This window comes from Idiotropiscis lumnitzeri, chromosome 17 (assembly GCF_059441095.1).
Source record: "Idiotropiscis lumnitzeri isolate Australia: NSW breed Sydney's pygmy pipehorse chromosome 17, RoL_Ilum_1.0, whole genome shotgun sequence".
NCBI lineage: Eukaryota > Metazoa > Chordata > Actinopteri > Syngnathiformes > Syngnathidae > Idiotropiscis > Idiotropiscis lumnitzeri.
Genome location: NC_142407.1, coordinates 8,056,454 through 8,081,498, shown reverse-complemented (window position 1 = coordinate 8,081,498; position 25,045 = coordinate 8,056,454). Strand labels below are relative to the sequence as shown.

General features: G+C 43.8%; 1 protein-coding gene and 50 non-coding genes across 51 annotated transcripts in view; 1 reads left to right on the top strand and 50 right to left on the bottom strand.

Annotated features, from left to right (window-relative positions):
- The window catches only part of cxadr (CXADR Ig-like cell adhesion molecule), a 34,179-nt gene extending 31,846 nt beyond the window's left edge, over positions 1 to 2,333 (top strand). Inside the window, exon 7 of the mRNA XM_088280301.1 lies at positions 1,121 to 2,333. Coding sequence (XP_088136427.1) covers positions 1,121 to 1,400 — 280 coding nt within the window. The 3' untranslated portion in view covers positions 1,401 to 2,333. The remainder of the gene's footprint in view (positions 1 to 1,120) is intronic.
- An 11,158-nt stretch (positions 2,334 to 13,491) lies between these two features.
- On the bottom strand, positions 13,492 to 13,564 carry trnaf-gaa (transfer RNA phenylalanine (anticodon GAA)). The gene has a single exon. It is a non-coding gene; the product is annotated as a tRNA-Phe (tRNA).
- A 120-nt stretch (positions 13,565 to 13,684) lies between these two features.
- Positions 13,685 to 13,757, bottom strand: trnaf-gaa (transfer RNA phenylalanine (anticodon GAA)). The gene has a single exon. It is a non-coding gene; the product is annotated as a tRNA-Phe (tRNA).
- A 313-nt stretch (positions 13,758 to 14,070) lies between these two features.
- On the bottom strand, positions 14,071 to 14,143 carry trnaf-gaa (transfer RNA phenylalanine (anticodon GAA)). Its single transcript has one exon. It is a non-coding gene; the product is annotated as a tRNA-Phe (tRNA).
- A 120-nt stretch (positions 14,144 to 14,263) lies between these two features.
- Positions 14,264 to 14,336, bottom strand: trnaf-gaa (transfer RNA phenylalanine (anticodon GAA)). Its single transcript has one exon. It is a non-coding gene; the product is annotated as a tRNA-Phe (tRNA).
- A 120-nt stretch (positions 14,337 to 14,456) lies between these two features.
- Positions 14,457 to 14,529, bottom strand: trnaf-gaa (transfer RNA phenylalanine (anticodon GAA)). The gene has a single exon. It is a non-coding gene; the product is annotated as a tRNA-Phe (tRNA).
- A 120-nt stretch (positions 14,530 to 14,649) lies between these two features.
- Positions 14,650 to 14,722, bottom strand: trnaf-gaa (transfer RNA phenylalanine (anticodon GAA)). The gene has a single exon. It is a non-coding gene; the product is annotated as a tRNA-Phe (tRNA).
- Positions 14,723 to 14,842: 120 nt separating this feature from the next.
- trnaf-gaa (transfer RNA phenylalanine (anticodon GAA)) lies at positions 14,843 to 14,915 on the bottom strand. Its single transcript has one exon. It is a non-coding gene; the product is annotated as a tRNA-Phe (tRNA).
- A 120-nt stretch (positions 14,916 to 15,035) lies between these two features.
- trnaf-gaa (transfer RNA phenylalanine (anticodon GAA)) lies at positions 15,036 to 15,108 on the bottom strand. Its single transcript has one exon. It is a non-coding gene; the product is annotated as a tRNA-Phe (tRNA).
- A 120-nt stretch (positions 15,109 to 15,228) lies between these two features.
- On the bottom strand, positions 15,229 to 15,301 carry trnaf-gaa (transfer RNA phenylalanine (anticodon GAA)). Its single transcript has one exon. It is a non-coding gene; the product is annotated as a tRNA-Phe (tRNA).
- A 313-nt stretch (positions 15,302 to 15,614) lies between these two features.
- On the bottom strand, positions 15,615 to 15,687 carry trnaf-gaa (transfer RNA phenylalanine (anticodon GAA)). Its single transcript has one exon. It is a non-coding gene; the product is annotated as a tRNA-Phe (tRNA).
- Positions 15,688 to 15,807: 120 nt separating this feature from the next.
- trnaf-gaa (transfer RNA phenylalanine (anticodon GAA)) lies at positions 15,808 to 15,880 on the bottom strand. The gene has a single exon. It is a non-coding gene; the product is annotated as a tRNA-Phe (tRNA).
- A 120-nt stretch (positions 15,881 to 16,000) lies between these two features.
- Positions 16,001 to 16,073, bottom strand: trnaf-gaa (transfer RNA phenylalanine (anticodon GAA)). The gene has a single exon. It is a non-coding gene; the product is annotated as a tRNA-Phe (tRNA).
- Positions 16,074 to 16,193: 120 nt separating this feature from the next.
- trnaf-gaa (transfer RNA phenylalanine (anticodon GAA)) lies at positions 16,194 to 16,266 on the bottom strand. Its single transcript has one exon. It is a non-coding gene; the product is annotated as a tRNA-Phe (tRNA).
- A 128-nt stretch (positions 16,267 to 16,394) lies between these two features.
- Positions 16,395 to 16,467, bottom strand: trnaf-gaa (transfer RNA phenylalanine (anticodon GAA)). The gene has a single exon. It is a non-coding gene; the product is annotated as a tRNA-Phe (tRNA).
- Positions 16,468 to 16,595: 128 nt separating this feature from the next.
- trnaf-gaa (transfer RNA phenylalanine (anticodon GAA)) lies at positions 16,596 to 16,668 on the bottom strand. The gene has a single exon. It is a non-coding gene; the product is annotated as a tRNA-Phe (tRNA).
- Positions 16,669 to 16,788: 120 nt separating this feature from the next.
- On the bottom strand, positions 16,789 to 16,861 carry trnaf-gaa (transfer RNA phenylalanine (anticodon GAA)). The gene has a single exon. It is a non-coding gene; the product is annotated as a tRNA-Phe (tRNA).
- Positions 16,862 to 17,182: 321 nt separating this feature from the next.
- On the bottom strand, positions 17,183 to 17,255 carry trnaf-gaa (transfer RNA phenylalanine (anticodon GAA)). Its single transcript has one exon. It is a non-coding gene; the product is annotated as a tRNA-Phe (tRNA).
- Positions 17,256 to 17,375: 120 nt separating this feature from the next.
- On the bottom strand, positions 17,376 to 17,448 carry trnaf-gaa (transfer RNA phenylalanine (anticodon GAA)). The gene has a single exon. It is a non-coding gene; the product is annotated as a tRNA-Phe (tRNA).
- Positions 17,449 to 17,568: 120 nt separating this feature from the next.
- trnaf-gaa (transfer RNA phenylalanine (anticodon GAA)) lies at positions 17,569 to 17,641 on the bottom strand. The gene has a single exon. It is a non-coding gene; the product is annotated as a tRNA-Phe (tRNA).
- A 120-nt stretch (positions 17,642 to 17,761) lies between these two features.
- On the bottom strand, positions 17,762 to 17,834 carry trnaf-gaa (transfer RNA phenylalanine (anticodon GAA)). The gene has a single exon. It is a non-coding gene; the product is annotated as a tRNA-Phe (tRNA).
- A 120-nt stretch (positions 17,835 to 17,954) lies between these two features.
- Positions 17,955 to 18,027, bottom strand: trnaf-gaa (transfer RNA phenylalanine (anticodon GAA)). The gene has a single exon. It is a non-coding gene; the product is annotated as a tRNA-Phe (tRNA).
- Positions 18,028 to 18,147: 120 nt separating this feature from the next.
- On the bottom strand, positions 18,148 to 18,220 carry trnaf-gaa (transfer RNA phenylalanine (anticodon GAA)). The gene has a single exon. It is a non-coding gene; the product is annotated as a tRNA-Phe (tRNA).
- A 123-nt stretch (positions 18,221 to 18,343) lies between these two features.
- On the bottom strand, positions 18,344 to 18,416 carry trnaf-gaa (transfer RNA phenylalanine (anticodon GAA)). The gene has a single exon. It is a non-coding gene; the product is annotated as a tRNA-Phe (tRNA).
- Positions 18,417 to 18,536: 120 nt separating this feature from the next.
- On the bottom strand, positions 18,537 to 18,609 carry trnaf-gaa (transfer RNA phenylalanine (anticodon GAA)). Its single transcript has one exon. It is a non-coding gene; the product is annotated as a tRNA-Phe (tRNA).
- Positions 18,610 to 18,737: 128 nt separating this feature from the next.
- trnaf-gaa (transfer RNA phenylalanine (anticodon GAA)) lies at positions 18,738 to 18,810 on the bottom strand. Its single transcript has one exon. It is a non-coding gene; the product is annotated as a tRNA-Phe (tRNA).
- Positions 18,811 to 18,930: 120 nt separating this feature from the next.
- On the bottom strand, positions 18,931 to 19,003 carry trnaf-gaa (transfer RNA phenylalanine (anticodon GAA)). Its single transcript has one exon. It is a non-coding gene; the product is annotated as a tRNA-Phe (tRNA).
- A 506-nt stretch (positions 19,004 to 19,509) lies between these two features.
- Positions 19,510 to 19,582, bottom strand: trnaf-gaa (transfer RNA phenylalanine (anticodon GAA)). Its single transcript has one exon. It is a non-coding gene; the product is annotated as a tRNA-Phe (tRNA).
- A 128-nt stretch (positions 19,583 to 19,710) lies between these two features.
- On the bottom strand, positions 19,711 to 19,783 carry trnaf-gaa (transfer RNA phenylalanine (anticodon GAA)). The gene has a single exon. It is a non-coding gene; the product is annotated as a tRNA-Phe (tRNA).
- Positions 19,784 to 20,294: 511 nt separating this feature from the next.
- On the bottom strand, positions 20,295 to 20,367 carry trnaf-gaa (transfer RNA phenylalanine (anticodon GAA)). Its single transcript has one exon. It is a non-coding gene; the product is annotated as a tRNA-Phe (tRNA).
- A 120-nt stretch (positions 20,368 to 20,487) lies between these two features.
- trnaf-gaa (transfer RNA phenylalanine (anticodon GAA)) lies at positions 20,488 to 20,560 on the bottom strand. Its single transcript has one exon. It is a non-coding gene; the product is annotated as a tRNA-Phe (tRNA).
- A 305-nt stretch (positions 20,561 to 20,865) lies between these two features.
- trnaf-gaa (transfer RNA phenylalanine (anticodon GAA)) lies at positions 20,866 to 20,938 on the bottom strand. Its single transcript has one exon. It is a non-coding gene; the product is annotated as a tRNA-Phe (tRNA).
- Positions 20,939 to 21,058: 120 nt separating this feature from the next.
- On the bottom strand, positions 21,059 to 21,131 carry trnaf-gaa (transfer RNA phenylalanine (anticodon GAA)). The gene has a single exon. It is a non-coding gene; the product is annotated as a tRNA-Phe (tRNA).
- A 120-nt stretch (positions 21,132 to 21,251) lies between these two features.
- Positions 21,252 to 21,324, bottom strand: trnaf-gaa (transfer RNA phenylalanine (anticodon GAA)). The gene has a single exon. It is a non-coding gene; the product is annotated as a tRNA-Phe (tRNA).
- A 128-nt stretch (positions 21,325 to 21,452) lies between these two features.
- Positions 21,453 to 21,525, bottom strand: trnaf-gaa (transfer RNA phenylalanine (anticodon GAA)). The gene has a single exon. It is a non-coding gene; the product is annotated as a tRNA-Phe (tRNA).
- A 120-nt stretch (positions 21,526 to 21,645) lies between these two features.
- On the bottom strand, positions 21,646 to 21,718 carry trnaf-gaa (transfer RNA phenylalanine (anticodon GAA)). Its single transcript has one exon. It is a non-coding gene; the product is annotated as a tRNA-Phe (tRNA).
- Positions 21,719 to 22,039: 321 nt separating this feature from the next.
- trnaf-gaa (transfer RNA phenylalanine (anticodon GAA)) lies at positions 22,040 to 22,112 on the bottom strand. The gene has a single exon. It is a non-coding gene; the product is annotated as a tRNA-Phe (tRNA).
- Positions 22,113 to 22,232: 120 nt separating this feature from the next.
- On the bottom strand, positions 22,233 to 22,305 carry trnaf-gaa (transfer RNA phenylalanine (anticodon GAA)). Its single transcript has one exon. It is a non-coding gene; the product is annotated as a tRNA-Phe (tRNA).
- Positions 22,306 to 22,425: 120 nt separating this feature from the next.
- Positions 22,426 to 22,498, bottom strand: trnaf-gaa (transfer RNA phenylalanine (anticodon GAA)). The gene has a single exon. It is a non-coding gene; the product is annotated as a tRNA-Phe (tRNA).
- A 123-nt stretch (positions 22,499 to 22,621) lies between these two features.
- Positions 22,622 to 22,694, bottom strand: trnaf-gaa (transfer RNA phenylalanine (anticodon GAA)). The gene has a single exon. It is a non-coding gene; the product is annotated as a tRNA-Phe (tRNA).
- Positions 22,695 to 22,814: 120 nt separating this feature from the next.
- Positions 22,815 to 22,887, bottom strand: trnaf-gaa (transfer RNA phenylalanine (anticodon GAA)). Its single transcript has one exon. It is a non-coding gene; the product is annotated as a tRNA-Phe (tRNA).
- A 120-nt stretch (positions 22,888 to 23,007) lies between these two features.
- Positions 23,008 to 23,080, bottom strand: trnaf-gaa (transfer RNA phenylalanine (anticodon GAA)). Its single transcript has one exon. It is a non-coding gene; the product is annotated as a tRNA-Phe (tRNA).
- A 128-nt stretch (positions 23,081 to 23,208) lies between these two features.
- On the bottom strand, positions 23,209 to 23,281 carry trnaf-gaa (transfer RNA phenylalanine (anticodon GAA)). Its single transcript has one exon. It is a non-coding gene; the product is annotated as a tRNA-Phe (tRNA).
- Positions 23,282 to 23,598: 317 nt separating this feature from the next.
- Positions 23,599 to 23,671, bottom strand: trnaf-gaa (transfer RNA phenylalanine (anticodon GAA)). Its single transcript has one exon. It is a non-coding gene; the product is annotated as a tRNA-Phe (tRNA).
- A 128-nt stretch (positions 23,672 to 23,799) lies between these two features.
- On the bottom strand, positions 23,800 to 23,872 carry trnaf-gaa (transfer RNA phenylalanine (anticodon GAA)). Its single transcript has one exon. It is a non-coding gene; the product is annotated as a tRNA-Phe (tRNA).
- Positions 23,873 to 24,000: 128 nt separating this feature from the next.
- trnaf-gaa (transfer RNA phenylalanine (anticodon GAA)) lies at positions 24,001 to 24,073 on the bottom strand. The gene has a single exon. It is a non-coding gene; the product is annotated as a tRNA-Phe (tRNA).
- Positions 24,074 to 24,193: 120 nt separating this feature from the next.
- Positions 24,194 to 24,266, bottom strand: trnaf-gaa (transfer RNA phenylalanine (anticodon GAA)). The gene has a single exon. It is a non-coding gene; the product is annotated as a tRNA-Phe (tRNA).
- A 117-nt stretch (positions 24,267 to 24,383) lies between these two features.
- On the bottom strand, positions 24,384 to 24,456 carry trnaf-gaa (transfer RNA phenylalanine (anticodon GAA)). Its single transcript has one exon. It is a non-coding gene; the product is annotated as a tRNA-Phe (tRNA).
- A 128-nt stretch (positions 24,457 to 24,584) lies between these two features.
- On the bottom strand, positions 24,585 to 24,657 carry trnaf-gaa (transfer RNA phenylalanine (anticodon GAA)). Its single transcript has one exon. It is a non-coding gene; the product is annotated as a tRNA-Phe (tRNA).
- A 120-nt stretch (positions 24,658 to 24,777) lies between these two features.
- trnaf-gaa (transfer RNA phenylalanine (anticodon GAA)) lies at positions 24,778 to 24,850 on the bottom strand. The gene has a single exon. It is a non-coding gene; the product is annotated as a tRNA-Phe (tRNA).
- A 120-nt stretch (positions 24,851 to 24,970) lies between these two features.
- Positions 24,971 to 25,043, bottom strand: trnaf-gaa (transfer RNA phenylalanine (anticodon GAA)). The gene has a single exon. It is a non-coding gene; the product is annotated as a tRNA-Phe (tRNA).
- Between the last annotated feature and the right edge of the window lie 2 nt (positions 25,044 to 25,045).

The following is a 25,045-nucleotide window of genomic DNA, read 5'->3' as shown; positions in this document are numbered from 1 at the left end:
AGCAGTGCAGACGTCATCCCCCTCCCCATCCAAACGTACTCATCAACTAATTATTTAATCAATGATTTGTTCTTTTGTCTTAAATGAGTCAGGCCGTAGTGCTCTTGAAATGACTCCATCTTCAGTTGTCGTCCTTATTATGAAAGTAGAAGGTGCGCACCGAATTGCAGCGGTGTCAAGCACATTTTCATCGTGGACGCATTAGCATTATGGTTGCTGTTGGGGATGAGCGGTTGACTACATTTGCATGATTGTCTTTGTGGAAAGTTAACAAAAGAAAAAAAAACATTTGAAATTGGTGTCACTATGACAGTTGTCCGTTTTCATGCATGTTCAACAACAGGGGTTGAGTACCCCCGTTCCTCGACGGCCGGTGCCCTAACCAACACACCTGATTCAGATGATCAGCTATTGCGCAAGGTCTGCAGAAGCTAGATCATTTGAATCAGGTGTGTTGCAGCTGGGACAGATGAAGAAAAGTTAGGACAGTGGCACACCAGGAACAGGATTGAAGATCCCTGTTCATGCTCACGTCTTTAAAAATATTTTTTATATTCATTTATGAGTTCAGAAAAATTCCATTTCTCACACCGCACGAGAAGGTCCGTTCAGTTACTGCTGTACGTTTTTTTTTTTTTTTTCAATTCAATGGTTTTACTTTTATAGCCTAAAGGTGTTTTTCATACAAATCGTAACAGTCCCGCTCCAAGTAATTCACGCTTCCAACCTAAAACTTGTGATTGCCAGTAGATGCCACAAAACGACGGCAACACACTTTATCTATTAGACAGAAAAGGTCTGCATAAATAAAGCTCCCCCACTCAACCCTCACGCAGGACTTAGTTCCAAGATGGCACCAAAGCACTCGTTTTATACTACACATGACTTTGGCTGTAGCACAAAAACAGCTTATAAGTGAGTTTTTCAGCAAATAAGTTCCCCCGAAACATCAGTAATTTCTGCAATTTGATAATGGCAAAGTATAAACAATTATCATACATTTCCATTTCCATATGACTTTATTAGTAAAAGTAAACACTTGGGGGCGACTTAGTTTTGTTTTATTGTATTAAATGTGCCGCTGACTCTGAATTTGTATTTTTTTTTTTAACCCCCTCAGAGAGGACGTGCCGCCTCCCAAGAGTCGCGTTTCAACGGCGCGCAGTTTCACAGTGGGCAGCCAGCGTTCCTCTCTGGGCTCCATGTCACCTTCCAACCTGCACGAGTACGCCTTGAAGCCCCAGTACGACAAAATCCCCTCGTCGGAAGAAGACAGACCTCCGAGCCACACCCCTTTGCCCCCGCCGACCGCTCCCAGGATGGCGGGGCCCAACCTCAGTCGCATGGGGGCCATCCCCGTCATGATCCCGGCCCAGAACAGGGACGGCTCAATCGTTTAACACGGCCGCCTCCTGCAAAGTACAACAAAGGGGAGGGAAGAGATGAAGGGAGTGGGGCGAAAGCCACTGAAGATGAAGCAGGAGTTTACCTGACTTGCTCTTTCCTACAAAATGAGAACTTACTCCTCCAATGAAGACCCGACTGCTGTGGTGCTGAGAAGAAAATGTAATTTTACTGAAGTCACGCCAGAGCACATAGACTCCCCCCCCCCACCCCCTTCCAAAATCAATCACAATTTAGAAACATTTAAGAATTTTACTTTCCTGGACTTTTTCGATGAAATAAGAACTTGAAGCAGAGTGGTCAATATAGAAATTTATTGTATATAATTGATTTTTTTTTTTTTTTTTTTTTTTGTCGTTGGCCCACAGTTTAAAGATACTGTATGTTGCGAACAGATCCAGACCATCTGTACAGCAGTATGAATGCATGTGTGTATAGAACTATGTTTCTGTGAATGGTTTAGTTGAACAGCTCAACCACTTCATACCTTGGCCAAAATTGAATTGCGGAATGGCAGCTGTGGGCAAATGACACAGAATTGACAAAAGCTGCGCAAAGCCCAAGATCAGATCATTTTGACAAAACAAAAAGAAATGGAAATGTTTCATTCCTCCACCATTATTGCAGTCTTGTGTCTTATTTGTGTGTCATTTCCAGCCAGAAGATACTATTGTAGCACACAGGGGGAAAAAAAGATACTCAATGTGCTTAGGTATGAACAATTTTGTGTTTCTCTTCATGTATGTCTGAGTTTATAAAATGTATCGCTCGTTTGTTTTCTCCTACTGCCTACACGATTTTATTATGTTTATAGCAATCACGTCTTTTGTAGTTTAAGGCTAACTTGTAATTATAATTTCGACTAAATCAGATCCTATACGCTTTGGAGAATTTCAATTATTGTTTGTGATCAAAGGATCCCAGGCGTTACAATTCCCCCCCCCCCCCCCCCCCCCCCCCAGCAGTTTGAAATGTCCCATCTGGGATGAGAAGGGCAACAATAGGCTCTCTGTGAGTGGGGGGGTTCGAGCGTCCTCACTTTGTGATTTGCGGGATTATTGCATTTCAAACGGCTTAAAAAAAGAAAAAAAAAACAATAAGTGCTGTCTTCATCCCCCCCTAGTGCACAGAAACACATTACCTCCTCCAGAGCCTGGGGGGCAGCTGGACAACGAGGTTCACTGAACAATTAGCTCTGAATGCGTTTGACGGCCAAAGGACCATAACTCCTCTGGCCAGCACGCACACACACACACACACACGCACTCACACACTAGGTGTGTTGACAAACCAGTATTCATTATCATCTGTTGCAGTAGCAACCACCCCGTCTGTGCGCGAGCACATGTAATCCCCCCCTTATGTGCAGTTACGTTCCAACGAGCCAGCATCTTGATTAACCTTCTCTCCACGCTCATTATGAAACCTGTCATGGCTTCTGTAGCTTAAATTAAACTTTTTTTTTTTTTTAAATGAAGCATGCGCACCCTTGGAACACTTCCACCATGAGCAATATGTGTGATAAGATTACAGCAGGCGTTATATCCATTTTGGTTTCATATTTTAGTTTCAACCTGTCTAGTCCATATGTATATGATTGCCAGATTAAAAAGAAAAAAAAAAAAAAAGGGGGCCAATATTATGTTAGAAAAGTTGGAATACTTAAGTGGGCGAATTGTTTACTTTCTGCTCCAGAGCCTTACTCTGTTCCTTCTTTTCGAACCGTTCCCCCTTTGCACAGGCCCGACTGCTGGCTTCTGTTGTGCCTTGTTGCCGCCGTTGTAGCACATCCACACCACTGTGGTCGCTCGCGTGTACTCGCATAGTCCTCAAAGGCCGCTGCGGTCCTACAAAATGATATTCTCTCCACTGCGAATGCTATCAGTCCAATCAGGTCAAGTGTAGCATTTCTCACGTCCACTCAGTACGTACAGGTTCAACAACTGATTCATTGTCTTAAAACAGGTTTTTCATTTTTGCATTTACTTTTCCTTAACATTTGTATTTCTTTTTTCAATTTGGTTAAAAGTGTGTGATTTAGTTTTTCCCCTTCTAAGAAAGTCGTGGCTGTATTTTGTCAAAGTATTTGTGTCTAATCTCAATTTGTATGAGTGATAATCTGCTGCGCTTGATGAATCGACGTAGTGCAAATGTGTGCGAGTGTGTTTTGCGGTCTGAATGTGGCCCAAAGTAGAATGCTAGTTTCACCTGCTGACAAACTATGGAGGTCATAGTGGGTAGTCGTGTCTCTCTATACGCTCAGAACTTTCATAACTAATATTAACAATATTAACTGTATTTTTTTTTAATCTGCATACTAATATTATATGAAGATCTTTTGAGTTTTGCACTCTGTCTGAAATCTAATTATCCATTTTTGTGTGTATTTTTGTGCTGTATTTTTTGAATAAATAAAGTCCTCCGGACAAAAAAAAAAAAAAAAAAATTATGAAGAGCTTTGTTTAATGTTTGCACACAGAACCGGTAGCATCTGTCTGCTTAATTTCTCAAGACGCGTGCTCTCCAGTGTGTCGGCCTCCCGCCGCTTCTTCTCCTATGATTAATTCTAATCGCTCCGTGAATTCCACTCCCAGACGCTAGGTGAGGCACTTAATGACTAATTAATCAATGAAGGGGCAGGCTTCTTTTAATACTCACCACTCAGCCGCCGCATAAACGCACCACGGTTTCTGTTTGCCAACCAGCACCGTTAAACCAACCGCTCATTATGTCTACTATTGATTCTTTGTCCGTCACCTGCTGCAGTGGAAGGTTGGATGTTTGTTCCTGCATTGGTTCGACTTTTTTTTTTTTTTTTTTTCAATTACAGCAGCAGCCTATTTACTTAGTTAATGCACTGGATAATTGTCGTTATTGCCAGCCAGCACTAATCAAAGTCACGCTGGATTAGCTCTCTCATTTAAAGATGCTGAATTAAATGAGACACCTTATTAATGCGTGGGATCATTTTTGCGAGCGTTATGTCTCACTTTTGTGACCACCGATTCTGTCGTAGAACTCTTAACAGCATGCTGGTCATCTGGATCAATAAGATATTATTAGCCAATAGCTCCGCTGTGTGCAGGCCGTTGACAGGTTGTCAATAAAGAGACGAAAGCACTTAGTAGCAGCGAAAAGCGGACATCCATTGGTATAATTGGATGTCAGTAATAGATAGGACCCTGGAGCATTGATCTGTGGCTAGTCGAAGTCACTCATGGAGTTTAATGGCTCCCTGGCAGCGCGTGTCAGCTACACCGCGCCATCCCCGCAAATGGATATGTTGGGATGTAATGGTATTTTTATGGCCGCGCATTCCAAACACGCATTTAAAAAGACGTTAGCAGCGCATGTCTACAAATTCAGATTTACAAACAAAATGCCGGCGTGTGTGATTGAACAAATATCCTGCAGCCTCGTATCCATTTGTGTCCCATTTTTCCCCACCTCAACACCTCATGTTCCTTTTCCCTTAATGTGTTTTGCAGTGCACCTGGGGATTTGTGTTTACCTCCCCCAGTTTGCACACTCAATTTTGCCCATGTAAGGTATTAATTGTTTGCACAGATCAAGGAGAACGCCGTGGCAGAAGGAGAGAGGGGTGGGGGGACTCTCATTGGTTCTCCAGGAGGGTTTCCTTGGCAACCTTATCCGGTGGTACACAGTTTAAGCCGCCTGCTAGCGGGATGATTTATCTAGTAAAGTGTGATGCGCTCTCCTGCTAACAAAAGAGGCCTCTAAAAGCACGGGTCTCATCAAAGTCGCTCTCCTCCAGCGTGACGTCGGCTGTCACAGGCGTTAAGCCGGCTGCCATTTTTAGAAACCTCACTCAGGTTTGGAGTGGGGTTGCGGGGGGAATTCTGGGTAGGGATAGTGGAATATGCATATGCATGAAGATTGAGCTGCATCGGCTCCAGTGGCGCAGCAGTGCATTAACATTTTGCTTCCGCTCTCTTAGCACTTGACAGATTATTATGGGAATCAAGTTTTTATAGAACTGTTACGGCACACTGGGTCAATGTCACGTCAGCTATTTTTGGACCTCTAATCGTTCTGTCTTAATAGTAAATGGTGGTGAATTGGCTTTTAATCAATGAATGAATCAATCGGGCTTTGCATTTTTAAGTCTTCATTGTTATTCGTCAATCGTTTTTCTTCAGCCTGCCAAAATAGTTTTCACTATGTCAATCTTTCAACTTTGTTGGAGCCGTTTGGATGATCCTGCACGTCGAGGTTGTAAGGCGGTAGTAGGAGGCCTTCTGCTGTTCGAGGAAATTTGCCATGGATAGTGTAGATTTGCGTAGTGTCATGGACATGAAGCTTTTCAAACTGCCGCTGAACTGCTTTTTTTTTTTTTAATTTTTTTTTATTTTTGTCTACCTTTATAGTTTTACTTAAGTACAATCTCTACTTTTGCAACCAAAAACAGCAAGTATGTACTTTTGCCACCTCTGCTGAAATGCTTTTCCCGTTAGGTGTGGTGGGGAGCCGGTTGCTATTCCAGCTGACTTGACAACAAAAGGGCGCACTTTGGATTGTCGCGAGGCAAGTTAGACCTGTCACAATAAAACACATTTCCTGGGCGCTATTCTGATGAATTAAAGTATTGTTGATGTTTTCTTTTTTTTTATGCCACTGATATAATTAATAATTGCAAGCTGTCGGGAAATGCACTAGAAATAATATGCGGGGTGAGCTAAAAAAATTCAAGGCAATAAACAATCAATAACATAAGTTGGGAAATTCAACTAAATCTTTTAAGTTTTGCTGTTGTGTGAATTGAGGGGAAAAAAAGAGAAAAAAAAGTTTACATTTGCAAGGGGTTCAAGGTTCACACAGGCATGTTATTGCACATTTTTACAAAAAGTAAACGTACACAAGTTTCATCAAGACTGCGGTGTGCACAAGGACAAGCAGACAGTCACGCGTGTGCAGTGAATATTTCAGCAAAATTGAGTCGTTCACAGTTTGAGATGGGACACGCCACACAGGTGACATTAAAAACCAACGCCGTGTCGAGTATTTTTAATTAGTCCGAGGTGAGACATAAACTGGCTGTAAGACTTCGCCATCCACGACACAGGCGGGCGGCTTCTGGGTCATTATATCCACTATACGAGCAGAGTCCGCGCTCGTAAATTAAGCCGCTGAGACACCGGACGAAAGCAGCACTCAGTTCATCATGCACGTAAGGTAGGAGGGCGTTATTATTTCCAGCATCGTGAATGAGCACCAGGTCTGCTACACTTCCTGCTCTACTCGTTCTCCAAATTGTATTACATCAAAAGAAAAACGTCACTCGGTAAATGTATTTCATAGTATTGGCTTGAAACGATATGGCTTCATTCTTTGAGGATTAATGCTATAGATAATAGATTTTATTTGGTGTGACCGGTTGTTGGTTATGTTTCATGAAGATGACGACCAGCTGTGCTATTTTTAAAATCCTTTTTAAAGGTTTTTAATGTACATGAAAAAGATAATGAATTCATCAAGTAAATCATAGAGAAAATATGAACTTTTTACTGCTGCAAATGGTTTACAAGTAAAAATAACTTGCTTACTTTGTTGCACTAACATTATTGCCATCAGCGTTAGTATTTTATATATAAATATATATATATATATATATATATCACAACTCCCCTTACCTTGCAGAGCAGCGACATAATGTGTTTTTATTTATCCAATTTTGTATTTATTTTCTATTTAATTATTTAATCTTTAATCAACCTAATTTATATATTTCATTAAATTATTGTTGTATTGCACTGGAGAGGGGAGCTCTCTAATCTTGTTGCACACTGAGTACAATGCCAATAAAGGGCTTTCTGTTTCTGATTCTGATTTAATAAATAATAATTTTGATACAGACGGAAAATTTAGTTTAATACAGCTTTCCTATTTTAATTAAATGTAACATGTGTTTTTAAGAGTGTGGACTCCCCTCCACACACTACTGTATTTTTTGTTCCCTCCTGAGGAAATTGGATGTGATGGCTATGTTTCTAATGGACTTTGAGGTTTGTTGTTTTGCGAGTTTCCTCATACAAATGCGACATACCAACTCATTGATATTAGATGTTCAGCTTGTATTCTAAACTGTTCCCACACTGAAGCTGTGGCTTGGGGCTTTGGAACTAATTCCATTTACGACACTCATCTTAATGGATTTAACGACAACCGTTTGAAAACATAATTTCGATTCTTTCTCTCTGTCTCAACGCCGTCTGTCTTTTTTGTTTGTGCTTCTTGAGCCCCGCCTTCCACAGCGTGAAGCAAGTTGACTGACAGGAGAAGGAACGAGTGAGGAAAACCACATTTTGATGATCTATAGAAACAAACGCATGTGACTGACAAGTCTTCGCGTCGGCAAAAACTATCGGGTCTTTTTAATTTACCGAATGACAAGCTCACACGGCTCAAACTTTCTTTGCTCATGAGTGCAGGTGTGAGTGTAAGTGTGAATGGTCTGTCTAGCGACCAATCCAGGTTGTAATCTGAAACGAAATATGATTGATCATTTTTGCTTTGATGGTTGAATGAAAGTGCAAGAAAGAGGTGTGGCCGGAGAATTGCGGACAAATGGGGGGAAAAAAATCCCATAGACAAAATGGTCCAAGAAACACAGTAGCTGTTTCTTTTAGTCCACCGTAAAGTCTTAAATACTCTTTTGTTGAATTTCTCGTCGTTGTATACCATCATGCTAATGAATGCCAGGATGGCCGAGTGGTCTAAGGCGCCGCGTTCAGGACCCAGTCTCCCCAGGAGGCCTGGGTTCGAATCTCGAATTTCCCCATTGTGGGACTAATAAAGGCAATATTAAATGTGAGGGAAAGGGAGGGGCGGTGGTGGTTAATTGAGTAGCTGCCTGTAGCAGACTGAGAAAAACATCAAATCAAAGCTGACAGTCTGAACTTTAAATGCACAGTCACTGTGCCACGTCAAATGAAAAGGAAACGGGAATAACGTTGTGTCACCGTGCAAAGCGCTCGTGGCGTTCAACCGTATGTTACCTCGAACAACCTGCACGGATAATTCTGGAGCGAGCAAGTCCAAAAATGATCCAATCATGCTTGTCTGTCTGCAATCTTGCAGACAGCACAGCTTTCCCTCCCGTGAGGCTTACTGCTGCTCTCTCATTTGTCCCTCTTCCTCAACTCTCACTTGGAGAGGATGAAAAGCTGTTAACAAACTTCCACCTCTCTCATCTCTACCCCGTTGGTCGATATGAAGTTATAGGCGTTAAGGGCGCACCTCTTTGCCTGGTGTGACAAAGTTGGCCACTGTATCGACCCCCCCCTCACCATCACCACACTCCGCGATGACTAATATGTGACTTTTGGTGAATGACCTTCCCCTCTGTGCTTCAGGGAGATGCGTGGAGCAGCATGCTGAGATTATACTCAGCCCAAGTGCATCCCGTTATTTCAAGATCCCCCTCTGACTCCAGGGGCAGGGACGACTTAGTCTGGTGAATTTCATGGATCAGTGAGGTGATGCTCATCAGTGGATGTGACATTTCATTCACTGGCGGGAACATCGTGTGTGTGAAAGAGACCCAGGAGACGCTTGTGTCATGTGAGGGCAAATTGACGGAGGTGGAAGAGAAAATAGTGCGGCAACCATGCAATTGCTCGGAAGCTGTCAAGTGCTCAGTCATAGAGCACCTTGTTGGAGAGTCGCAGAGTTGCAACGAGGGGGGCGCGAAGAAGCGGGGCTGTGGTTTTTCTCTTTTTCTGTAACTGTATTTTATGCTTCATACAGAGCAGTGCTTTATTGTTACAAATAAACTTCATGTCATTATTCTTTTAATGCTGTTTTTGGAGCGTTGAGCTATTTAGAGTGTCATGTGCGTGTATGGCACAAAACGTTTTTTAATTTTCAAGTGTCTAGCAATCCATCATACAGTGGTAAGTAAGCAGTCGAGTCATACGACATGCTAGATCATAAAAACGTATACGGTATAATGGTGATTTTTTTCCCCCTCATCAAGGGCTTGGTTCGACTCTTTTGGTTCGGTTTCTTTGCGCCCTGTAAGTTCATACACTTTCCTCCCTCATTTATTAAAGAGGCACAGCTGTGCCCAGTAGTGCTAATGCTAGCTAAAATGGCGGCAGCATGTTAGCGCGACTAACAGCTATCCTCTTCGGCGCTCTTCTTGTATTTTTTTTTCATTAATCAAACATGCACTAATGGATGACCTCTTCGCCAATATGACCGTTAGGTTTGAATAGCGGTAATAAATTCTGATTGTGTATAACACCATGAATTTACCGTATCTGGGATAGTGTAGACGCAAGTGTAAAGAGAACTGCGAGAAAATGAATAATAAATAACAACACACGTAACATTTTCTTGCTGGAATCACTCATTTTTTATAGCTGCACCTACCAACGCTAATCATTTTTGTGCCATTTGGTAAAGCTGTTAGCTAATGGTAGTCCGTGCTAACGCTCTCACTGGTTACCGTTTAACTTTGGCATAATGCTTCCCTAGTGCTTGAAAATAGTGGCTCTTCACCTGGCCTACCTCCCAAATCATGGGTGGAGAAACTCAGTGTGCAGGCTGTATTATGTAAACTATCAGAATTGTTACATCATTATGTGGATAAACACAAAACGTGGCCAAATGGCCAACCCCTATGATCGATAAAAAGGTGGATTTTTCTGCTCAATTCATATTCCACAAATGCAGTATTAATCAGAATGTCATGTTTAGTCTAATGAGGGTGCTTACAACATTATTGTAGAAACGTGTTTTAATTGACTTACCCTTTAAGGAAATCTCTAAAAAAAAAAAAAATCACCTTTTTGTGACAGCCTCAAACACAACAATATTTTGTCCTGGTTTCTGTTCAGGTCAGTGATAATATTTTTTTTGCCAGTTGGAAGTATCCTAACTTTTATTATTATACAAAACGTACAGAATGGTCTCCACAAGCAATTTAAAAGCCAAATTTCCATAATACAGTTCGCCTCCTTGAAAACAAATCAGAGGTCAAATAACATCAGAACAGCTTGTGTCTGACTTTAAGCCAAGTCTACACATGCACAGATATTTTTCTTCCCCACTCCAGGGTAAAAAAAACATTAACATCCACCCACATGTAAGGTGCCAGAGTTTTGTCCATGTCCTGCTGTTAAAGTTGTTTTGGCGATCATGTTGCTGTATGTATCCAACCATGAGCACAATACATCACAGTACATGCCGTGTTGCACTTTGCATGATATACTAATTAGTACACGATAACCAGGCCCCTTTTCTGTCGTCATCTGCTTATCATGGCCGCTTCAAGCAGCCATACTGGAACCTGCATGCTACGGCAAGATGTAGGTTACACAGTGCCGTCCAGCTGTTTTGTTTTGTACAATGTGATTTGAACTTGGGCACGACTCTATTACAGGTGATCAGCCTCCAATACCGTGTCATCAGAAGTGTACAATGGAGGCCAGGGATAAAACGTATAGCCTTGGCGAAGGAATGGGGTCCAGTTTCGCTTTTTTGCTCCCTGTGATGATTGGGGTCATCTCATCTTATTACCACAGCGATGTCAGTGATACATGGTGTGTGTGTGCGTGTGTGTGTGCCCGCCTGCGTTCATACAGTATGTATTAGCACTGGCCGTGTGCATCCATGTGCAATAGAATCACTCTGAGTGGCCACAGCGAGGGCATAGGTCAGGGTGGTGATTTAACAGGATCGGGCAATACTCCTCCAACACAGACACACACACGCGCACGACCTTAGGCTATTTCTAGCTAAGCAATTAGTGTCTGTTTTCCATTCTGGACACGTACCCTGGACTATGCCACCTTCACAGACTAAAAAAAAAAATCCTTGCAGTTCTTTTAACATTACAGGTACTAAATGACATGGAGGTTCCACAATGGGCAATTGGAAATGCTCTATAGTTGCTCCAGAAATCACAAATTCAGGGCCCATGTATGATTAAAGTCCTTGGGTAGTGATTTGTACTCACCGGTGTGATAGAACTCACACAGGACACAATATAGATTCCAATTACCTTTCCCAGACTGTGCCGCCGAGCAGGTCCTGGAAATAATATTCATAAAGGTTACGATGAACAGATAAGATAACAGGAAGGTGTTATCCATTATAGTGCACCACAAATAATGGCTGTGAAAATGACACTGCTGTTATTTGATTATATAAAAATACTGCATATTAGAAGCATTACCATTAGAGATGGAACGCTGCCATAACAATTCTTAAAGAACACTAATGTTCTAACAATAGCAAAGCAGCAGCCTGCTATGACCTATTATCATCTTCAGCATAAAATGTGATTTATGCAACACTGTGCAAAAGCTTTAGGCGACCATGAGATTTCTTTTCCTTTTTTTTTTTTAATCAATAGCATAATTGTACGTCACTATGACTAAAAAAGAGTGAGAAATCTTGTTGACATTCTCTCACTTTAATCAGCATTAAACAGCCATCCTTTTTCTACAGCACTTGCCCTCATTTGGGTCGTGGGAAAGTATGAGGCGAACCCTGATGACTTTGGGGGAGGTGGGAGGGGGGATACACAGGTAATGGTTGTCAGCCAATCACATTGAATATACAGTATAAAAACGCATGCAATGCATTGATAATTGTGAATCCTCATTTAATGCAAAAATACTGTTTTAGATGTCGAAATCCACATACACCAATGAGTCCAACTGAGCTATTTTGGCCTAGTGTGAGGTGGCCGAGTGTCTCGTCAGCAGTCAATCAAATGTCACATACTGCCCTTTTCCACCTTTAAGGAGTCACGGAACAGGAAGCAAAAAAACAAAGCAAATTGTTCAGTATGTTTTTCATCTCCCAACTGAGCAATTGCAGCCTGGTAAGGTGTGGCTGAGTGTCTCGTCACCAGTCAGTCAAAGGGCACAAATAGACCACAAGATGGAGGAGTCACAGGACAGGTAGGAGTGACCAAAACAAGCAAATACTCAGTAAGTTTTACTTCCCCTCAGCCACTGCCCACCAGGCCAAAATGGCTCAGTTCGGAGTGAGTTAGACGGAAGAGTTGAAGGTCCCTTGTCCAACCCCCAGTTTCGGCATGTAAATGTACTTTGTATTTAGCTGTTGTGGTGACTTGACTCCGACCTGTCCTATGACCTTTAGATCTTGAGTCGGACGCTCTCTCAACTGAGCTACTTTGACATTGGCTGGAGTGGTTGAGTGTCCTGTCACAATTCAATCAAAGGGTACATAAAGAATATGACAAGTGGAGTCATAGGACAGGTAGGAGTAAAGTAACATCGAGCGCAAAAGTACAATTACATGCCCAAACCCAGGGATGCACAAGGGACCTGTATATGATGTCAAACGCTCTCCCAATTGAGCTATTTCAGCATAAGTCAGGCAGGATGAGTGCCCAGTCACGATGCAATCAAAGGGTACATACAGAGAAGTAAAGCAGCCACAGGACATGTAGGAGTAAAGTAACCACAACCGCTAAATACACAGTAGAGTCACATGCCGAAGACCGGGGTTGAAGCAGGGACCTTTAAATGGTCAGTCAAACGCTCTCCCAACTGAGCAATTTCGGCACAGGATGGAGTTGTTTAGAGTCCAGTCACTATTCAATCAAAGGGTACACATAAAGCGCAAACAAAAGCAGTCATCGGACATGTAGGGGTAAAGTAACCACAACAGCAAAATTTACTGTACAATCACATGCCGAAACCCGGGGTTGGACAAGGGACCTTTAAATCCACAATCTAACGCACTCCCAACTGAGCTATTTCGGCACAGAGCAGCATCATTGAGTGTCCAATCACGATTCAATCAAAGGGTACTTATCGACAGAGAGAAGTCACAGGACAGGTAGGAGTAAAGTAACCAGAGCCGCTAAATACACAGTTCAGTCACATGACGAAAGCCGGGTGTATGCAGGCTCCTTTAGATCTTCCGTCTAACGCTCTCCCAACTGAGCTATTTTGGCACAGAACAGTTGTCTTGAGTGTCCAGTCACGATTTAATCAGAGGGTACGTATCGAGAGTACACGAGCGTCGTCTCACAACATGGAGGAGAAAAATAAATACAAGCGCCAAATAGACAGTACATTCACATGCCGAAACACGGGGTTGAACCAGGGACCTTTAGATCTTCAGTCTAACGCTCTCCCAACTGAGCTATTTCGGCACGGCACAATTGTCTTGAGTGTCCAGTCACGATTTAATCAGAGGGTACCTATCGACAATATACTAGCGTCGTCTCACAACATGTAGGAGTTAAGTAACCAGAACCCGCTAAACATTCACATGCCGAAACCCGGGGTTGAACCAGGGACCTTTAGATCTTCAGTCTAACGCTCTCCCAACTGAGCTATTTCGGCACGGCACAATAGTCTTGATTGTCCAGTCACGATTTAATCAGAGGGTACCTATCGACAATATACTAGCGTCGTCTCACAACATGTAGGAGTTAAGTAACCTGAACCCGCTAAACATTCACATGCCGAAACCCGGGGTTGAACCATGGACCTTTAGAGGTTCAGTCTAACGCTCTCCTAACTAAGTTATTTTGGCACAGAATGTCGGGGTTGAGTGTTCAGTCACGATTTAATCAGAGGGTACCTATCGACAATATACTAGCGTCGTCTCACAACATGTAGGAGTAAAGTAACCAGAACCCGCTAAACATTGACATGCCGAAACCCAGGGTTGAACCAGGGACCTTTAAATCTTCAGTCTAACGCTCTCCCAACTGAGCTATTTCGGCACGGAGTAATAGCCTTGAGTGTCCAGTCATCATTTAATCAGAGGGTACCTATCGACAATATAGAAGCGTCGTCTCACAACATGTAGGAGTAAATTAAACAGAACCCGCTAAACATTGACATGCCGAAACCCGGGGTTGAACCAGGGACCTTTAGATCTTCAGTCTAACGCTCTCCCAACTGAGCTATTTCGGCACAGAATAATGGTCTTGAGTGTCCAGTCACGATTTAATCAGAGGGTACCTATCGACAGATTACAAGCGTCGTCTCACAACATGTAGGAGTAAAGTAAACAGAACCCGCTAAACATTGACATGCCGAAACCCGGGGTTGAACCAGGGACCTTTAGATCTTCAGTCTAACGCTCTCCCAACTGAGCTATTTCGGCACACAATAATAGTCTTGAGTGTCCAGTCACGATTTAATCAGAGGGTACCTATCGACAATTTGCAAGCGTCGTCTCACAACATGTAGGAGTAAAGTAACTAGAACCCGCTAAACATTCACATGCCGAAACCCGGGGTTGAACCAGGGACCTTTAGATCTTCAGTCTAAGGCTCTCCCAACTGAGCTATTTCGGCACAGAACAGTGTTCTTGAGTGACCAGTCACGATTTAATCAGAGGGTACCTATCGACAATTGGCAAGCGTAGTCTCACAACATGTAGGAGTAAAGTAAACAGAACCTGCTAAACATTGACATGCCGAAACCCGGGGTTGAACCAGGGACCTTTAGATCTTCAGTCTAACGCTCTCCCAACTGAGCTATTTCGGCACAGAATAAAAGTCTTGAGTGTCCAGTCACGATTTAATCAGAGGGTACGTATCGACAATATAGAAGCGTCGTCTCACAACATGTCGGAGTAAATTAAACAGAACCCGCGAAACATTGACATGCCGAAACCCGGGGTTGAACCAGGGACCTTTAGATCTTCAGTCTAACGCTCTCCCAACTGAGCTATTTTGGCACAAAATGGTGGGGTTGAGTGTCCAGTCATCATTTAATCAAAGGGTACCTATCGACAATTTGCAAGCGTCGTCTCACAACATGTAGGAGTAAAGTAACCAGAACCCGCTAAACATTCACATGCCGAAACCCGGGGTTGAACCAGGGACCTTTAGATCTTCAGTCTAACGCTCTCCCAACTGAGCTATTTTGGCACAGAGTAATAGTCTTGATTGTCCAGTCACGATTTAATCAGAGGGTACCTATCGACAATATACAGGCGTCGTCTCACAACATGTAGGAGTTAAGTAACCTGAACCCGCTAAACATTCACATGCCGAAACCCGGGGTTGAACCATGGACCTTTAGAGGTTCAGTCTAACGCTCTCCTAACTGAGTTATTTTGGCACAGAACGTCGGGGTTGAGTGTTCAGTCACGATTTAATCAGAGGGTACCTATCGACAATATACAAGCGTGGTCTCACAACATGTAGGAGTAAAGTAACCAGAACCCGCTAAACATTCACATGCCGAAATCCGGGGTTGAACCAGGGACCTTTAGAGTTTCAGTCTAACGCTCTCCCAACTGAGCTATTTCGGCATAGAATAATAGTCTTGAGTGTCCAGTCACGATTTAATCAGAGGGTACCTATCGACAATTTGCAAGCGTCGTCTCACAACATGTAGGAGTAAAGTAACTAGAACCCGCTAAACATTCACATGCCGAAACCCGGGGTTGAACCAGGGACCTTTAGATCTTCAGTCTAACGCTCTCCCAACTGAGCTATTTCAGCACAGAACAGTGTTCTTGAGTGTCCAGTCAAGATTTAATCAGAGGGTACCTATCGACAATTAGCAAGCGTCGTCTCACAACATGTAGGAGTAAAGTAAACAGAACCTGCTAAACATTGACATGCCGAAACCCGGGGTTGAACCAGGGACCTTTAGATCTTCAGTCTAACGCTCTCCCAACTGAGCTATTTCGGCACAGAATAATAGTCTTGAGTGTCCAGTCACGATTTAATCAGAGGGTACCTATCGACAATTAGCAAGCGTCGTCTCACAACATGTAGGAGTAAAGTAAACAGAACCTGCTAAACATTGACATGCCGAAACCCGGGGTTGAACCAGGGACCTTTAGATCTTCAGTCTAACGCTCTCCCAACTGAGCTATTTCGGCACAGAATAAAGGTCTTGAGTGTCCAGTCACGATTTAATCAGAGGGTACCTATCGACAATGAGCAAGCATCATCTCACAACATGTAGGAGTAAAGTAAATACAAGCGCCAAATAGACAGTACATTCACATGCCGAAACCCGGGGTTGAACCAGGGACCTTTAGATCTTCAGTCTAACGCTCTCCCAACTGAGCTATTTCGGCACAATATGGTGCGGTAGAGTGTCCAGTCACGATTTAATCAGAGGGTACCTATCGACAATGAGCAAGCATCATCTCACAACATGTAGGAGTAAAGTAAATACAAGCGCCAAATAGACAGTACATTCACATGCCGAAACCCTGGGTTGAACCAGGGACCTTTAGATCTTCAGTCTAACGCTCTCCCAACTGAGCTATTTCGGCACAATATGGTGCGGTAGAGTGTCCAGTCATCATTTAATCAGAGGGTACCTATCGACAATGAGCAAGCATCATCTCACAACATGTAGGAGTAAAGTAACCAGAACCCGCTAAACATTCAGATGCCGAAACCCGGGGTTGAACCAGGGACCTTTAGATCTTCAGTCTAACGCTCTCCCAACTGAGCTATTTCGGCACAGAATAATAGTCTTGAGTGTCCAGTCACGATTTAATCAGAGGGTACCTATCGACAATATACTAGCGTCGTCTCACAACATGTAGGAGTTAAGTAACCAGAACCCGCTAAACATTCACATGCCGAAACCCTGGGTTGAACCAGGAACCTTTAGATGTTCAGTCTAACGCTCTCCCAACTGAGCTATTTCAGCACAGAATAGTATTCTTGAGTGTCCAGTCAAGATTTAATCAGAGGGTACATATCGAGAGTACACGAGCGTCGTCTCACAACATGTAGGAGTAAAGTAAATACAAGCGCCAAATAGACAGTACATTCACATGCCGAAACCCGGGGTTGAACCAGGGACCTTTAGATCTTCAGTCTAACGCTCTCCCAACTGAGCTATTTCGGCACAGAACAGTGTTCTTGAGTGTCCAGTCAAGATTTAATCAGAGGGTACGTATCGACAATATACAAGCGTCGTCTCACAACATGTAGGAGTAAAGTAAACAGAACCCGCTAAACATTGACATGCCGAAACCCGGGGTTGAACCAGGGACCTTTAGATCTTCAGTCTAACGCTCACCCAACTGAGCTATTTCGGCACAGAATAATAGTCTTGAGTGTCCAGTCACGATTTAATCAGAGGGTACCTATCGACAATTTGCAAGCGTCGTCTCACAACATGTAGGAGTAAAGTAACTAGAACCCGCTAAACATTCACATGCCGAAACCCGGGGTTGAACCAGGGACCTTTAGATCTTCAGTCTAACGCTCTCCCAACTGAGCTATTTCGGCACAGAACAGTGTCCTTGAGTGTCCAGTCACGATTTAATCAGAGGGTACCTATCGACAATTTGCAAGCGTCGTCTCACAACATGTAGGAGTAAAGTAACTAGAACCCGCTAAACATTAACATGCCGAAACCCGGGGTTGAACCAGGGACCTTTAGATCTTCAGTCTAACGCTCTCCCAACTGAGCTATTTCGGCACAGAATAATAGTCTTGAGTGTCCAGTCACGATTTAATCAGAGGGTACCTATCGACAATTTGCAAGCGTCGTCTCACAACATGTAGGAGTAAAGTAACTAGAACCCGCTAAACATTCACATGCCGAAACCCGGGGTTGAACCAGGGACCTTTAGATCTTCAGTCTAAGGCTCTCCCAACTGAGCTATTTCGGCACAGAACAGTGTTCTTGAGTGTCCAGTCACGATTTAATCAGAGGGTACCTATCGACAATTTGCAAGCGTCGTCTCACAACATGTAGGAGTAAAGTAACTAGAACCCGCTAAACATTCACATGCCGAAACCCGGGGTTGAACCAGGGACCTTTAGATCTTCAGTCTAACGCTCTCCCAACTGAGCTATTTCGGCACAGAATAATAGTCTTGTTGAGTGTCCAGTCACGATTTAATCAGAGGGTACGTATCGACAATATAGAAGCGTCGTATCACAACATGTAGGAGTAAATTAAACAGAACCCGCGAAACATTGACATGCCGAAACCCGGGGTTGAACCAGGGACCTTTAGATCTTCAGTCTAACGCTCTCCCAACTGAGCTATTTCGGCACAGGATAACGGTCTTGAGTGTCCAGTCACGATTTAATCAGAGGGTACCTATCGACAATGAGCAAGCATCATCTCACAACATGTAGGAGTAAAGTAACCAGAACCCGCTAAACATTCAGATGCCGAAACCTGGGGTTGAACCAGGGGCCTTTAGAGCTTCAGTCTAACGCTCTCCCAGCTGAGCTATTTCGGCACAGAATAATAGTCTTGTGTGTCCAGTCACGATTTAATCAGAGGGTACGTATCGAGAGTACACGAGCGTCGTCTCACAACATGTAGGAGTAAAGTAAACACAAGCGCCAAATAGACAGTACATTCACATGCCGAAACCCGGGGTTGAACCAGGGACCTTTAAATCTTCAGTCTAACGCTCTCCCAACTGAGCTATTTCGGCACAAAATGGTGGGGTTGAGTGTCCAGTCATCATTTAATCAGAGGGTACGTATCGACAGTATACAAGTGTCGTCTCACAACATGTAGGAGTAAAGTAAACAGAACCCGCTAAGGATTCACATGCCGAAACCCGGGGTTGAACCAGGGACCTTTAAATCTTCAGTCTAACGCTCTCCCAACTGAGCTATTTCGGCACAAAATGGTGGGGTTGAGTGTCCAGTCATCATTTAATCAAAGGGTACCTATCGACAATTTGCAAGCGTCGTCTCACAACATGTAGGAGTAAAGTAACCAGAACCCGCTAAACATTCACATGCCGAAACCCGGGGTTGAACCAGGGACCATTAGATCTTCAGTCTAACGCTATCCCAAATGAGGTATTTCGGCACTGAAAATTAGTCTTGTGTGTCCAGTCACGATTTAATCAGAGGGTACCTATCGACAATTTGCAAGCGTCGTCTCACAACAGGTAGGAGTATAGTGACCAGAACCCGCTAAACATTCACATGCCGAAAGCCGGGGTAGAACCAGGGACCTTTAGGTCTTCAGTCTAACGCTCTCCCAAATGAGCTATTTCGGCACAGAATAATAGTCTTGAGTGTCCAGTCACAATTTAATCAGAGGGTACCTATCGACAATTTGCAAGCGTCGTCTCACAACATGTAGGAGTAAAGTAACTAGAACCCGCTAAACATTCACATGCCGAAACCCGGGGTTGAACCAGGGACCTTTAGATCTTCAGTCTAACGCTCTCCCAACTGAGCTATTTCGGCACAGAACAGTGTTCTTGAGTGTCCAGTCAAGATTTAATCAGAGGGTACGTATCGAGAGTACACGAGCGTCGTCTCACAACATGTAGGAGTAAAGTAAATACAAGCGCCAAATAGACAGTACATTCACATGCCGAAACCCGGGGTTGAACCAGGGACCTTTAGATCTTCAGTCTAACGCTCTCCCAACTGAGCTATTTCGGCACAGAATAATACTCTTGAGTGTCCAGTCACGATTTAATCAGAGGATACCTATCAATTTGCAAGCGTCGTCTCACAACATGTAGGAGTAATGTAACCAGAACCCGCTAAACATTCACATGCCGAAAACCAGGGTTGAACCAGGGACCTTTAGATCTTCAGTCTAACGCTCTCCCAACTGAGCTATTTCGGAACAGAATAATAGTCTTGAGTGTCCAGTCACGATTTAATCAGAGGGTACCTATCGACAATATACTAGCGTCGTCTCACAACATGTAGGAGTTAAGTAAACAGAACCCGCTAAACATTCACATGCCGAAACCCTGGGTTGAACCAGGAACCTTTAGATGTTCAGTCTAACGCTCTCCCAACTGAGCTATTTCAGCACAGAATAGTATTCTTGAGTGTCCAGTCAAGATTTAATCAGAGGGTACATATCGAGAGTACACGAGCGTCGTCTCACAACATGTAGGAGTAAAGTAAATACAAGCGCCAAATAGACAGTACATTCACATGCCGAAACCCGGGGTTGAACCAGGGACCTTTAGATCTTCAGTCTAACGCTCTCCCAACTGAGCTATTTCGGCACAGAACAGTGTTCTTGAGTGTCCAGTCAAGATTTAATCAGAGGGTACGTATCGACAATATACAAGCGTCGTCTCACAACATGTAGGAGTAAAGTAAACAGAACCCGCTAAACATTGACATGCCGAAACCCGGGGTTGAACCAGGGACCTTTAGATCTTCAGTCTAACGCTCTCCCAACTGAGCTATTTCGGCACAGAATAATAGTCTTGAGTGTCCAGTCACGATTTAATCAGAGGGTACCTATCGACAATTTGCAAGCGTCGTCTCACAACATGTAGGAGTAAAGTAACTAGAACCCGCTAAACATTCACATGCCGAAACCCGGGGTTGAACCAGGGACCTTTAGTCTAACGCTCTCCCAACTGAGCTATTTCGGCACAGAACAGTGTCCTTGAGTGTCCAGTCACGATTTAATCAGAGGGTACCTATCGACAATTTGCAAGCGTCGTCTCACAACATGTAGGAGTAAAGTAACTAGAACCCGCTAAACATTCACATGCCGAAACCCGGGGTTGAACCAGGGACCTTTAGATCTTCAGTCTAACGCTCTCCCAACTGAGCTATTTCGGCACAGAATAATAGTCTTGAGTGTCCAGTCACGATTTAATCAGAGGGTACCTATCGACAATTTGCAAGCGTCGTCTCACAACATGTAGGAGTAAAGTAACTAGAACCCGCTAAACATTCACATGCCGAAACCCGGGGTTGAACCAGGGACCTTTAGATCTTCAGTCTAACGCTCTCCCAACTGAGCTATTTCGGCACAGAATAATAGTCTTGAGTGTCCAGTCACGATTTAATCAGAGGGTACCTATCGACAATTTGCAAGCGTCGTCTCACAACATGTAGGAGTAAAGTAACTAGAACCCGCTAAACATTCACATGCCGAAACCCGGGGTTGAACCAGGGACCTTTAGATCTTCAGTCTAACGCTCTCCCAACTGAGCTATTTCGGCACAGAACAGTGTTCTTGAGTATCCAGTCAAGATTTAATCAGAGGGTACGTATCGAGAGTACACGAGCGTCGTCTCACAACATGTAGGAGTAAAGTAAATACAAGCGCCAAATAGACAGTACATTCACATGCCGAAACCCGGGGTTGAACCAGGGACCTTTAGATCTTCAGTCTAACGCTCTCCCAACTGAGCTATTTCGGCACAGAATAATACTCTTGAGTGTCCAGTCACGATTTAATCAGAGGATACCTATCGACAATTTGCAAGCGTCGTCTCACAACATGTAGGAGTAATGTAACCAGAACCCGCTAAACATTCACATGCCGAAAACCAGGGTTGAACCAGGGACCTTTAGATCTTCAGTCTAACGCTCTCCCAACTGAGCTATTTCGGCACAGAATAATAGTCTTGAGTGTCCAGTCACGATTTAATCAGAGGGTACCTATCGACAATATACTAGCGTCGTCTCACAACATGTAGGAGTTAAGTAACCAGAACCCGCTAAACATTCACATGCCGAAACCCTGGGTTGAACCAGGAACCTTTAGATGTTCAGTCTAACGCTCTCCCAACTGAGCTATTTCAGCACAGAATAGTATTCTTGAGTGTCCAGTCAAGATTTAATCAGAGGGTACATATCGAGAGTACACGAGCGTCGTCTCACAACATGTAGGAGTAAAGTAAATACAAGCGCCAAATAGACAGTACATTCACATGCCGAAACCCGGGGTTGAACCAGGGACCTTTAGATCTTCAGTCTAACGCTCTCCCAACTGAGCTATTTCGGCACAGAACAGTGTTCTTGAGTGTCCAGTCAAGATTTAATCAGAGGGTACGTATCGACAATATACAAGCGTCGTCTCACAACATGTAGGAGTAAAGTAAACAGAACCCGCTAAACATTGACATGCCGAAACCCGGGGTTGAACCAGGGACCTTTAGATCTTCAGTCTAACGCTCTCCCAACTGAGCTATTTCGGCACAGAATAATAGTCTTGAGTGTCCAGTCACGATTTAATCAGAGGGTACCTATCGACAATTTGCAAGCGTCGTCTCACAACATGTAGGAGTAAAGTAACTAGAACCCGCTAAACATTCACATGCCGAAACCCGGGGTTGAACCAGGGACCTCTAGATCTTCAGTCTAACGCTCTCCCAACTGAGCTATTTCAGCACAGAATAATAGTCTTGTTGAGTGTCCAGTCACGATTTAATCAGAGGGTACGTATCGACAATATAGAAGCGTCGTATCACAACATGTAGGAGTAAATTAAACAGAACCCGCGAAACATTGACATGCCGAAACCCGGGGTTGAACCAGGGACCTTTAGATCTTCAGTCTAACGCTCTCCCAACTGAGCTATTTCGGCACAGAATAATAGTCTTGAGTGTCCAGTCACGATTTAATCAGAGGGTACCTATCGACAATGAGCAAGCATCATCTCACAACATGTAGGAGTAAAGTAACCAGAACCCGCTAAACATTCAGATGCCGAAACCTGGGGTTGAACCAGGGGCCTTTAGAGCTTCAGTCTAACGCTCTCCCAACTGAGGTATTTCGGCACAGAATAATAGTTTTGTGTGTCCAGTCACGATTTAATCAGAGGGTACCTATCGAGAGTACACAAGCGTCGTCTCACAGCATGTAGGAGTAAAGTAACCAGAACCCGCTAAAAATTCACATGCCGAAACCCGGGGTTGAACCAGGGACCTTTAGATCTTCAGTCTAACGCTCTCCCAACTGAGCTATTTTAGCACAGAATAGTATTCTTGAGTGTCCAGTCAAGATTTAATCAGAGGGTACGTATCGAGAGTACACGAGCGTCGTCTCACAACATGTAGGAGTAAAGTAAATACAAGCGCCAAATAGACAGTACATTCACATGCCGAAACCCGGGGTTGAACCAGGGACCTTTAGATCTTCAGTCTAACGCTCTCCCAACTGAGCTATTTTGGCACAAAAAGATGGGGTTGAGTGTCCAGTCATCATTTAATCAAAGGGTACCTATCGACAATTTGCAAGCGTCGTCTCACAACATGTAGGAGTAAAGTAACCAGAACCCGCTAAACATTCACATGCCGAAACCCGGGGTTGAACAAGGGACCTTTAGATCTTCAGTATAACGCTCTCCCAAACGGACCTATTTCGGCACAGAATAATAGTCTTGTTGAGTGTCCAGTCACGATTTAATCAGAGGGTACGTATCGACAATATAGAAGCGTCGTCTCACAACATGTAGGAGTAAATTAAACAGAACCCGCTAAACATTGACAAGCCGAAACCCGGGGTTGAACCAGGGACCTTTAGATCTTCAGTCTAACGCTCTCCCAACTGAGCTATTTCGGCACAGAATAAAGGTCTTGAGTGTCCAGTCAAGATTTAATCAGAGGGTACGTATCGAGAGTACACGAGCGTCGTCTCACAACATGTAGGAGTAAAGTAAATACAAGCGCCAAATAGACAGTACATTCACATGCCGAAACCCGGGGTTGAACCAGGGACCTTTAGATCTTCAGTCTAACGCTCTCCCAACTGAGCTATTTCGGCACAATATGGTGCGGTAGAGTGTCCAGTCACGATTTAATCAGAGGGTACCTATCGACAATGAGCAAGCATCATCTCACAACATGTAGGAGTAAAGTAAATACAAGCGCCAAATAGACAGTACATTCACATGCCGAAACCCTGGGTTGAACCAGGGACCTTTAGATCTTCAGTCTAACGCTCTCCCAACTGAGCTATTTCGGCACAATATGGTGCGGTAGAGTGTCCAGTCATCATTTAATCAGATGGTACCTATCGACAATGAGCAAGCATCATCTCACAACATGTAGGAGTAAAGTAACCAGAACCCGCTAAACATTCAGATGCCGAAACCCGGGGTTGAACCAGGGACCTTTAGATCTTCAGTCTAACGCTCTCCCAACTGAGCTATTTCGGCACAGAATAATAGTCTTGAGTGTCCAGTCACGATTTAATCAGAGGGTACCTATCGACATACTAGCGTCGTCTCACAACATGTAGGAGTTAAGTAAACAGAACCCGCTAAACATTGACATGCCGAAACCCGGGGTCGAACCAGGGACCTTTAGATCTTCAGTCTAACGCTCTCCCAACTGAGCTATTTCGGCACAGAATAGTGTTCTTGAGTGTCCAGTCAAGATTTAATCAGAGGGTACGTATCGAGAGTACACGAGCGTCGTCTCACAACATGTAGGAGTAAAGTAAATACAAGCGCCAAATAGACAGTACATTCACATGCCGAAACCCGGGGTTGAACCAGGGACCTTTAGATCTTCAGTCTAACGCTCTCCCAACTGAGCTATTTCGGCACAGAACAGTGTTCTTGAGTGTCCAGTCAAGATTTAATCAGAGGGTACGTATCGACAATATACAAGCGTCGTCTCACAACATGTAGGAGTAAAGTAAACAGAACCCGCTAAACATTGACATGCCGAAACCCGGGGTTGAACCAGGGACCTTTAGATCTTCAGTCTAACGCTCTCCCAACTGAGCTATTTCGGCACAGAATAATAGTCTTGAGTGTCCAGTCACGATTTAATCAGAGGGTACCTATCGACAATTTGCAAGCGTCGTCTCACAACATGTAGGAGTAAAGTAACTAGAACCCGCTAAACATTCACATGCCGAAACCCGGGGTTGAACCAGGGACCTTTAGATCTTCAGTCTAACACTCTCCCAACTGAGCTATTTCGGCAC